The sequence below is a fragment of the Leptonychotes weddellii genome, chromosome 7, assembly GCF_054177405.1.
Source record: "Leptonychotes weddellii isolate Sample4059 chromosome 7, ASM5417740v2, whole genome shotgun sequence".
NCBI lineage: Eukaryota > Metazoa > Chordata > Mammalia > Carnivora > Phocidae > Leptonychotes > Leptonychotes weddellii.
The window spans coordinates 92,111,369-92,124,062 of NC_138375.1; the positions used below are offsets into that span (position 1 = coordinate 92,111,369).

The window sequence follows — 12,694 nt, forward strand, 5'->3', positions numbered from 1 at the left end:
TTTTTTTTTTTTTTTTAAAGATTTTATTTATTTGACAGAGAAAGACACAGCGAGAGAGGGAACACAAACGGGGAGTGGGAGAGGGAGAAGCAGACTCCCCGCCGAGCAGGGAGCCCGATGCGGGACTCGATCCAGGGACTCCAGGATCATGACCTGAGCCGAAGGCAGTCGCTTAACCAACTGAGCCACCCAGGCGCCCAGGTCTTGATACATTTTAATTTAACAAGTCTCACCTGCATGCATTGATACATTAGTGTTAGAATGTTACTTCGGGCTACTAGCTGTTCAATGTTGCCTCCAAGTCCTTCAGCCAGGCCACTGAGTAAATCAAGAGCCACTATCATAAAATCTTTATCAGGAGCCTCATATTGATCTGGTTGAGCATTGTTCAGCTGAAATTAGACCAAAAGTTTTAAAAAACAGTCTGAATCAATTAGATTAAAAAATTTGTATACATTATGTTTATCCTTAGAAAAATGTTTATGATGCCAGGGAGGGTGGATATAAGTATTTTTTAAAAATACCATGGCTTGTGCAAGAGTCTTCTGTACTAGGTTTACACAACGCTGGTACACAGGTTCACAGTATGGAAGGAAACCAGACTGCAGGGCTGTGGCAACTGAAGATAGGCACTAGAAAAAATAAAGTACAAATGTAAATTTCTGGATATACTTAAAATTATGATAAATGCTTAAGAGCGTACTCAGTAAGTTTCTGGTCATTTATGAGCCCGCTCTACTATTCTACAATAGTAGGTTATCTTTTCAGACCTCTCCTTTTTGGATGCCACTCATTGCTGTTAAGTTTGCTGCTGGTAAAGGGAGGTTTCCTCAAAAAAGTTTCTGTAATGAACATTATCGTTAGAGAACCAGGTTAACTATTATGTATGCTTATTTTTTCATCAAATATAAGAGATACCTGTTTATGCTCTCATCCTGCTCAACGATATGGGTGGACTTTTTTTTTTTTTTAAAGATTTTATTTATTTTCGAGAGAGAATGAAAGACAGGGAGCATGAGAGGGAAGAGGGTCAGAGGAAGAAGCAGACACCCTGCTGAGCAGGGAGCCCGATGTGGGACTCGATCCCGGGACTCCAGGATCATGACCTGAGCCAAAGGCAGTCACTCAACCAACTGAGCCACCCAGGCGCCCGATATGGGTGGACTTTTAATGGGCATATTCTGAGCCCCTGCCTTAAAGTAAATTAATGATTTTTCTCGTTTTGTTGGGCCCAGAATCAGCCATTGCTTAGGCATGGAAGTTTTTACTTCTCTGGCTAGGGACAAACCATGGCAGAAGTGATGACCCCTGAAATGACAGGGGAAACAAGAATGACAAGGATTAAAATGGCTTTACCAGTATCAATTCATTTAAGTTATCATATTTGATTGCATGTTCAGTTATTTGAATAACATCAACTATCAAACCTCAACCTGGACAGAAAGGGTATGAAACAAAGTCCCTCCCTTACCAGCATCAAGACTCAACGCTACTTCACATTTGACTATATGTCTGTATATACAATAGGTACAGAACACATTAAATAGTTGTGTGTGTGTGTGTATATGTGTGTGTGTACATACATATATATATATATATAGCTATATAACATAAAATAATTTGAACTATATTGTTATGGCATAGCTATATGTATCTATATAAAGAAATGCAATTAAATACAGGACATATATATGCGGATATGGAAAGATCTCCAAGATAACTGATTATCACTGAAGCAGAGCAGGTGAGAAAACATGTAATATAATCCTTGGACGACCTTAAGAAAAACAAAACGAAACAAAACAAAAACAAACAAACTTAACACATCCATTATGGTTTTTCTATTTAACAGTATTTCTTAGTATGGATGTACCATAATTAAATAAGGGCAGTTACACACTTATTCAGCATTTTTGACAGAAATGGTTCAAAATGTACATCTATTAACATTTTACTTCTCACATATCCCCACATTTTATATTTACACGTGTTTTTGATGAAACACACTATTAGATTAACTAAAGGTTACCCAGCTTAACATACCTCAAGTAAAGGGAAGAGATCTTTATCTTCATCCTTTAACATGTTCCATTTCTGGATCAGTGGAGGCATTAGCATCTGAATATATTCCTATTTGTGAAAAACACATAAAGCTCCACTATCATATGTAAACAAGTCCATTTTGGGTCTATGAAAATTAAAATCTGTTTAGAGTAATTGTGTAAAATCATTACTGAATGCATTTTAAGACTCAGTCTGCTCTACTTAGCACCTTTAAAATTTTTATTTTCCGCTTTTATATAACCTTGTTCTATTTTTAAGTATCTTATATCCTTTTTCAAATAAAATGTATACAAATATACCACTACCCAAAAATTATTTGATCATAATCAGGGATAATTTGTGTAAGTTTTACTCTGAATTTTTTCAGCTCTGGAGCTTATAACATGTAGTATGGTCCTTGCTGTATACTATGTTATAAATTACAGGTAAACTTACAGAGGCATTTGCATAAGAGTCACAATCATTTAAGGGTCTTTATTTAAACTTTAGAATCCATAAATACTAAATAAACAATAGTAATCATGTAAACAAGGGGCACAGATTCCGAAGGGTCTAACACATTCAGAAAAACATTCTCCACCCCCTGCACACAAAACAAAACCAACCAACATCGAAGCAAACCCACAAACAAAGTGTCCTGCACCAAATTTTAGGTATAACTTCTATACACAATTTTTTAAAGACTTTTCATATAGCAATTATAAACGTGTAATCTATTCCTCTGCTGGGAATTTTGAGCCTGAAATTCTATTATTTAAATCCTATTTAAACAAAGCCAATTCCACCATCCTCTTTTTAATTCTACTAAAAAGAGTTTGGATCCTTGGCCATATCACTATTTAGCATTTCTAACTAATTATTATCCCAATTTCTAACTGTCTTATCTTAGTGTATATTCCCCATACTTCTAAGTTCCAGTCAGAAAACAAAGATGTCTAGATGTGGTACTCTAAAGCTTTAATATTTATGAAGTGGTAGATAAATACTTGGAATTAAGTAAAAGCTGAAACCCACATGTAAGACCTTTATCATCCCTTTTCTCAAAAGTGTTGGTGCATTCATGTGATATGCTGATATGATTTCCACACCAAGAACTTACTTACTTTTAATACTATCTAAGTATATATACTTGCTGACTTCTTAAGATCTGTATTATTAAAGTAGCCAACACTAAGTGTTCACATCTCCCCAATTTCATTTCTAAATATATGTTAACCTTTTGATTATAAATATGGTACGTATTCTTTTCTTAATAATTAATCACAGATACTCACTGGTTTGTTTAAATGATGTCCTACTGAATCTGCTAAAGTTCCTATGGCATCATAAAGAATGAGCAGGTTCTTATGCTGGTATTTACTAAACGCGAAGACCAAGGTATCAAGTATATAAGCAAGGTAAGGAACAAGTTCCGTACAAGCCTCCTCTTCTAAGGTAGCAAAGGCACTACAGTTAAAAAAAAAAAAAAAAATAAAAGAGAGAGAGAGATTATTACTGCTGTAGTTTATGACAGAGATAGGAAAATAAGTCTATAGAACATCTATTTACACTTTATATGCCTATCTCCTTACCTCACCATACCAGAGGCTTATTTTTATTATTTCTTCCCTATTTCTTTCAAAGAGGCTGTCACCTATGGGCATTTGCTTCACTACAGTAGTAAAATCTAAAACTATTGTTGGTTCTTATATTCAGTCATTCAACAAATTTAGCAGTGTCATGACCTCCAAAATGTTTCTCTTAGCCAGAGGGGGAAATGGGATGATGGAGGTGGTCAAAGGATACAAATTTTCAGTTGTAAGAATAAATTCTGAATATCTTAAGTACAGCATGGTGACTATAATTAATAAAGCAGTGTAGTATACTTGCAAGTTGCTGAGCGTAGACCTTAACTATTCTCACCACACAAAAAGACTTACTTAAGTCAACTATGTGAGGTGATGATGTCTTAATTATCTTGATCTTGCTAACTGTTCCATAATGCATGTTTATCAAGTCATCACGTTGTGCATTTTAAATACATGGATTATTTTTGTCAATTTTTAACCAATAAAGCTTACAAATGTTGGTCTAAAGTTCTACACCATACATTAGAATGCACAGTGTGTTTGTTACTACAGACTGCCTTATGTATGGCTTACCTACTAAGACAAATATACACAAAAGGCAAACACTCCAGAGTCTGAGTAGTTACTTCAATTTAGGCCTAAACTTGTCTGGACTCCAAGGTGTACCTGGCTCTTCGTTTCTAAAATTAAGGTTTGTATTATTTTCTATTCTACCCACTCACAGCAATTTCCTAAAACATTAGGCCATTTGTTAGTGAAAGCCCAGTCTTAAATTGTGAACTATGTATGTATATCCTTTACAGCACTCGCCATGAATTATGATTATACAGTTGTTTAGTATTCTATACTAGCCTAAGTTTAAAGATGGCAGGGACTGTAAACACAGCATTTAATATATGCCTAATGACTAGTAGAGAGTTAAAAAAAAATTTGCAGGAAACCAAACATAATCTGTATCCGCCCCTCATTTAAAAAAAAAAAATGTAGTGCTAGTAATACCCAAAGCCCCTTTGGTTCAACGTTCTTTCAATCAGAATGCTTTCAGGTATTTTTGCTTCCCATCTGGTAAAGTACAACTCCACTTAAATTTATTTTCCTCTTTTTCAACAGCTATTTCTTACTAACAAAGTCAAGAGTAAAACAATTCTAATTAAAAAGTTAAGAGCTATAAATGTGTAAGGCCTTTTTAGAACACAAAGGTTTGTTCCAGAAAACCGGAATATTTATAGTAATGAAACTAACTGCTGATCTGATATAAAAACACAGACAGCCCCAAATCCAAATGACAGAGCAGCTACTGGAGTGGATTCACTAAGTGAAAGATGGTAAGTCACTGTGGGACTTTCTATGGAGTTGTGGTAGCTGACCTTTAAACTAATGATGTGAATCTGCTCAAACTTTGTTATTCCTTCAAGAGCAAAACCCCTACTATCACCACTCCAGATGTCTGCGAGAATTAGGATGAAAGAGAATTCTACTGTTATCATAGCCACAGAGAAAAAAAATGAGTTGAAGGAACAGCAAAGACTGACACCTAGTTGATTCACATTTTGATTTACAGAATCATCAGATAAAAACTACAGGTAATAAAAGCTCCATTAATGGTTTAATACCAACATTCCACCACAAAGCTAAAAGTTATTTTCTCACTGAAATACCCACTCCCTTTCCCCACAATCAACGTTATGGATTTGTCCCACCTGCAGGCAGCTTCTTGTACTCTCTTGTTGCTGTCCAGGATTCGCTTTAGCAATTCTGTCATTAATGGCTTCAGGTACGTATCGGGGGGCTGGCTGACTACCCAGTGTGCATAGCGGCTAAGAGTCCAGCACGTTATGGAACGCACAAGAGCCTTTTTATCAGAGAGGCACTGAATAAGGTGAGGAATGAGCTCAGGCAGGTATGGAATCATGCCTTGCATACAACCTAGAAAAAAAAAGTAACAGATCTCTCAGAAAGTGCTAAAATTCAGTTAAAATTATTTCAGTTGAATACTAAACTGATAAATGCAGCCATGAAAAATACTCAGATCAAAAAAACAGAAAAAACACTGAGATCATCTCCACTGCAATAAATATTCCCTAATAATCTGTTCCAAAATTTAAAAAAAGAAATGAAAGCTACTTGCTCCTAGGTCTTCTGGTAGGGTTAGGAAAGCTTATTTTACTTCTGCTACACAAATTACGGCTTTCAGAAGTGCCTACAAAATACTTCAGTTTCTTGTAAATATAGGCCTATCTCCAAGACACAGTAACCTTTATGGGGGTTGATGAGGTTCCTACCATGTTTCTTGCACTTACCAATGGAGAAAATTATTTTTCTAGCAATTGGGATGCTTCTGACATCAGTCTTCTCATTCTGTCCCTTTTATTGTAACAGAAGCATTTGTAAAATATCTTGGTGGGGTTAGAAATAAGCCTATGGCTGTTTAATAATAGTTAACTGGTTCAAGGTAAAAACTTATCCTAGGATGGCTTTTTTTTTTTAATTACATTCTTTTACTGTGAGGTTGAGCATCTTTTCATGTGTTTAAGGGCTATTTGTCTTCCCATTTTTGTCAGTTATCTGTTCATATCACTTGCTAATGCTTTTTTCCTAGTTCATTCCTTTTATTTTTTTAAAATTTAAATTCAATTAATTAACATATAACATATTATTAGTTTCAGAGGTAGAGGTCAGTGATTCATCAGTCTTATATAATACTGGTGCTCATTTTATCACATGCCTTCCTTAATGTCCATCATCCAGTTACCCCATCCCCCAATCCCCCTCTCCCTTCCAGCAACCCTGTTTGTTTCCTATGATTAAGAGTCATAGGACTTATGGTTTGTCTCCCTCTCTGATTTTGCTAAGACGGCTTTTGAATTTGAACATCTTTTTTAAGGTTAACATAGATCATAGTGTCATCTATTCCACATCAGCAACACAAAAGCAAAAATGTGTATGAATTCCAGACTGAATAACAACGCTTATTAGAATAACATTCTTTAAAGTGGTCCATCTGCATTAGGGCCTATTAAGGACTTCACAGTTCAGTTTTGACCTAGACTTACCTTCAGCAATTGCTCCTAAAACCAAGATGCCGGATTCTTTAACAACCCATTCATGATGAAAAAGTAATTCTTTCAAAAGGGGCAAAATGTGTGGCAAAAGCTCATCACGATACACATTTGCAAGAACATCTAGGGCAGCAGCAGAACATTTTCCTGAAGAAATATTTAATTCAAAAATATTACATTAAACTCTATTATCATAACCCTATTATCGTATCTGTTATATGTACAACACTTCATTCATATATGTAGAGTTTCAAAGAATTCAATTAAATAGGAGGCAGTCTGTTTCTATCAACAAGAAATAGTTTATGACCAAGAATTAGCAAACTAATTATGAAGATATTCTATTGTGTACATGACGGTCACACCAGGATTCTTTTGTCTATACAGAAAAATCAAAACACTGTTCCACTCAATTTAATGCTTCTACGATATGATGCCCACTTCTAACTAACCTGCAGTAAAATGTGTACATTTAGTATTTCTACTTAACATTCTTAGTGATAGATCATTCAGAATCAAGTACGTAATGACTCAGCAGGAGGTCAGGCAAATAAATCTCACCAAGTCACCAGCACATGAAGCATTAAATAGGCCAGAAAACATTCCTTCCAGATAAAGGAACTATTAGCCATGGAACTATGTATCAATTCAGATTTCATTTAATGTAATAATTAAGAAAACTGAAATTTTAAACAAAGATATAATTAAGTATAAAAATTTTTCCCAATGGGATTAGGCATACTAAACAATTGAATACAAATCATTAAACAGTATTAAAATACTTTTTGAAAAAAAGGCCGTTCAATTGGCTAGAAGTAACACCTTACTCACCTGTAAGGGTCTTATTTATACCGTATGGTAGATCCATATAAATGAGTATTATACTACCATGAAAGACAAAGAAATCTTTATGTACTGATACAGAATGAGTTAGTTATATGATAAATGGAAAAGAACCAACAGAATACATTTGATCTCATTTCACTGCTGGGAAGTCAGCTTCTCAAAAAAAAAATATATACATATACATACATATATATATATATATATATATATATATATACATACACACACACACACCACACACACACTCTTTTTCTGCATGTGAATAGAAAAACTTCTGGAAGGATATAAAAATGGGTGGGATGTTAAGAGAAGTAGTTCCCTCCCCCAATTCAATGTACATTATTGCTTTTATAAAGTTACCTATATTATCATCTTTTTTTTTTTAAAGATTTTATTTATTTGACAGAGAGAGACACAGCGAGAGAGGTAACACAAGCAGGGGGAGTGGGAGAGGGAGAAGCAGGCTTCCCGCAGAGCAGAGAGCCCAATGAGGGGCTCGATCCCAGGACCCTGGGATCATGACCTGAGCCGAAGGCAGACGCTCAACGACTGAGCCACCCAGGCGCCCCACCTATATTATAATCTTGCCTCCAGCCTAAAAGTAGGGATATACTATGAGGTATAGTAGCCCCCCACTGCATCAGTTTTGCTTTCCATGGTTTTGGTTACCTTCGGTTAAGTGCAGTCTGAAAGCAGATGCTCCTCCTTCTGATGTATCACCAGAAGGTTAACAGTAGCCTAACACTGTATCATAATGCCTAGTTCAATCACCGCCCCCATCTCATCATGTAGACATTTTATCATCCCATATCATCACAAGAAGGGTGAATGCAGCACAGTAAGAAATTCTAAGAAACCACATCACATAATGTTTATTATGGTATATTGTTATAATTGCTCTACTTTATCATTAATGTTGTTAATATCTGTAGTACCTAATTTATACATTAAACTTTATCGTAGGTATGTATGTGTTAGAAAAAACAGTACATACAGGGTTTGGTACTATCTGTGATTTCAGGCACCCACTGGGGAGGGGTGTGTCTTAGAACATATCCCCCTGCGGATAATAGGGGCTACTGCAATCTGATAGCAGTGAAGACCTTAGGCTCTCTTATTGTGGGAGATTTGGGTTCCAAAATTAAGTGTGCCGTTAGTACTAGCCATGTTAATTAGCCAACCTCGGGTTAGTTTCTCTTTTTGCAGTTTCCTTACCAACCTAAGGCTGTTGTAAAGATTAAATAGGATATGCACATGCCAAGTCTTTGTCCTAGTACTGGGCATACTGGACACTCTAAAGGAACTGTTACAGGAAACTAAACGGGCAAGAGGAATTAACATTATTTAACCAAGTGAATTACATAGTCTGGGCTGATGATTCATGTCTTTAACTGGTTCATCAGTTACTAGAAATCTCAACACTCTGAACTGCAGCAGTGGTTCTTAACTAGGGGCAATTTTGTTTCCCAGGGGACAACGGGCAATTTCTGGAGACACTGTTGGTTGTCACAACTGTGTGTGTGGTGGAGTGCTGCTGGTATCTACTGAGTAGTCAGGGGCGCTGCTCAACATCCTACAATGTACATGACAGCCACCACAACAAAGAATTATGTGGCAAAATGTCAACAGTGCCGAGGTTGAGAAACCCTGAACTAGAGCAGTGAAGCTTTAAAAACCAGCACACCAACAAGAACAAAACACAGGTCTCGGTCCCTCATCTCACTAGACTGTAGCCCAGAATGCCAGTTCAACAGACGATAGGGATTTGCAGCCAAGGCTAAAAACTAACAAGAGATTTTACAACACTTCTTTTGTAAGTTTGAGTATGACAAAGCAGTTTATCCTATTTTACATTGATCCTTGATGATTAACTAACACACGCAAATTATCATGAAAAGTAAGTTTATGTTAAGAAAACAGGAAAAGCTTGTGGCCAATGTTCCTATTTCATAATGTCAAATAAAACGTATGGCCTTTTGAGAAATGACAGTTTGAGGTAAGAAGTCTTTAAGAAACAGAATGAACATTAGATATAATTAGATAAGAACACGTCCACCAGGAAAACGCAAGCCAAAACCACAATAAGATAATCACATCTACTACGATGGTTATAATAAAAAGGATAACAAAAGTTGGCAAGCATATGGAGAAACTGGGACCCTAAAGACAATGCTGGTAAGAAAGTAAATGGTGGGGCCACTTTGGAAACCAGCTTAGTAGTTCCTCAAAAGGTTACATGAAGAGTTATCACATGACCAGTAATCCCACTCCTGTACTTGCAAAAGAAGTGAAACATATGTCCACACACAAACTTTACATAAATGTTCACAGCATCATTACAACAGCTAAAAGGGAGAAACAAAATGTCCATCAACTGATGAATGGATAAATAACATGCGGTATGTATATCCATATAATGGATTATTTTTCCACATTATAAAGAAATGAAGTATTGACACATACTAGACCATGTACAAACACTGAAAACATGCTTAAGTGAAAGAACAGTCATGAAGGACCACATATCGTATGATTCCATTTATAGGCAACATCCAGAATAGGCAAATCCAGAGACAGAATAGAGATTGGTAGGAGTTTTGGGCTGGGGGACTGGAAGAAAATGGGGAGTGACTGCTAGTAAGAACAGGGTTTCTTCTTATAGTGATGAAAGTGTTCCAAAATTTACTGTGGTGATGGTTGCATAACTTTGTGAATGTATGAAAAACCACTGAATTGGACTCTTTCATGAGGGCATTGTACAATGTATGAACTAGTTCTCAATAAAGTTGCTACCAAAGCAACTTTCCTTTTTGACTTACTTAGATTCCAGTCAGAAATTGTATCATCATCATCAATTTCATCGTCATCATCATCTTCTTCTTCAATTCCATCTTCATCATGCTGCTGAGCCACTGTCCTTGATCGATGAAAACGTGGCCTTATATCCTGTTCACTATCAGGAATTGTTTCATCTTCTTCAACATCACCCTTTTTTTTTTTTTAAAGAAAAATTTTGATGATATTCAAATATTATAAGCTATTATGTACATGAGTAAAAGAATCAGAATATTGAGAGATGATGCCATGTACATGGTTTTGAAGTAACCCCCACACCTCTTTATTACCCCCACACCACTCCCCTCTGCAGAAAATAATTCTTTGTTGAGGAGAGAAAAAACTATCATATAACGCATGTTAGGTTCAGGCCCTTTTAACTGCATTACACTGTCTCCCATCAGCTGGAATAATCCAGAGTACCTGAATAAAATTCAGACCGTATTTAATATCTTTTAAAATAAACTACAAATAACTTGAATCAACAGGAAATTTATGCTAACTCTACCAGTGTCATCACCATCTGGTTCCAATGAAGTTAGAGTACATTAGCACCCAAATTCATTGTTAGCTTCTATCTTTGAACTCTGTAGCATATAGTATATCAGAAGAAACATACTTACACAGGGTCTATTTTAAATAAATATGCTATTAGTCAGATTCAAAGATTCTCTAAAGTCAATAAAAAACAACCCTGCCTATTAATCAGAAAACAGTTTCCTTACCTTAAGTAGGATAATATCTATATCTGAGTACTTCATGCCATTCACTAATACAGGAATCAATCTATAAAGAAATAAATTCATGAAACAAAGATCTAAAAATCTCGTAAGAATTATTAAGAAGTCTTAATGACCTTAAGTATACTAGAAATACCAAAGAGACCACCACTGCTAATCTGGTCTTGGAGCATATTCTGTGATGTCTGCCCTTCTCAAATGATGAGTATTCCTAATACATATCCCAGGCCCCTTACATACTCAAGCATGGGATCTACCGGATGGAATCTTGGTAAAAATAAGGTAGACTGTCAATAGTGGTTAGAAATAAGACTAGTAACAAAAAATTTAGTAATTTCTCCCATAAGAATTTATCCTGAACATCCTAAGAAACATTCCCATTCTTAAAGATTTAGGTTTCTTGATGAAGTAACAAAACTGCAAACAATCTGAATGTCTGTCACTTAGGGCTGGGTTAAAAATAAATTACAGTAAAGTTAAAAATGAAACAAAAACGTGCAAAACACATTTAACGTGGTTCCAATGGAGTTAAAATAATGAGATGACCCATGTAATTACTTGTATAAACAGACTATCTAGGAAGTATATACAAAAGAAACTGGTATTTTTGAAGAGAGAACTGAATAGGCTAAAAAGGGATAAAATTAATAATTTCCTTTATTTCTAAATAGTGTGACATTTTTACAATTAGCGTACATTCAACATTTGTACTCCTTTTAATAAAAGAGACGATGATGTTTAAATATATATTAAGTCTAAAGTAATTTATTCAAAAGAAATAAAGAAAGAGCCCTACCAATAAGGTTATTACAGCCTTCAATAAAGAAGTTAGGAAATTTTAATTTTAATTTCTTAAGAAATTAAGAACTTACATTTCCAATAAGAAAATACTTAAATGAGGATATCATATCTAATCTGAAGCATTAAGGTAATCATTAAAATAGAACCAAGATGTCTGTAAACATGGAATCCCAGGTATTGTGGAAAAGTTGGGAAAAAAAATTTACCAAAACACATAAAAGGTCAAAATACTAACTTTTTTTTTTTTAAGATTTTATTTATTTATTTGAGACAGAGAGAATGAGAGAGACAGAGAGCACATGAGAGGGGGGAGGGTCAGAGGGAGAAGCAGGCTCCCTGCCGAGCAGGGAGCCCGATGCGGGACTCCATCCTGGGACTCCAGGATCATGACCTGAGCCGAAGGCAGTCGCTTAACCGACTGAGCCACCCAGGCGCCCTCAAAATACTAACTTTAGTTCCTTTTGTAGCTATGAGAATTTTAAGCTTTGACCAGTTTCTTAACTTTTGAAGATTTCCTTTCTCACTGGCCCATCATATACTTAGAAGTCTACTGAGGATAAAAGGTTTTGAGAAAACTTGAGAAACATTTAAACAAGTCCAGTTATAGGGGGACCTGGGTGGCTCAGTCAGTTGAGTGTCCAACTCTTGAATTAGGCTCAGGTCATGATCTCAGGGTCAGCAGATCAAGCCCCACCTAGACCTCCAGGCTCAGCACTCAACCCGGAGTCTGCTTGGGATTCTTTCTCTCTGCACCGATGCCCCCCCTCCCCGCCCCACCGTA

At 35.9% G+C, this 12,694-nt stretch overlaps 1 protein-coding gene across 1 annotated transcript; it reads right to left on the bottom strand.

The window, feature by feature from the left end:
- Window positions 1-131: 131 nt before the first annotated feature.
- LOC145722684 (transportin-1-like) lies at window positions 132-11,992 on the bottom strand. Its single transcript, XM_081826761.1, has 8 exons — window positions 11,098-11,992; window positions 10,357-10,525; window positions 6,686-6,838; window positions 5,333-5,558; window positions 3,339-3,510; window positions 2,044-2,130; window positions 525-632; window positions 132-392 (listed from the first exon to the last, which is right to left on the bottom strand). The coding sequence occupies exons 1-8, from the start codon at window positions 11,176-11,178 to the stop codon at window positions 147-149; spliced, it is 1,242 nt and encodes a 413-aa protein (XP_081682887.1). The 5' UTR covers window positions 11,179-11,992; the 3' UTR covers window positions 132-146.
- Window positions 11,993-12,694: the final 702 nt, after the last annotated feature.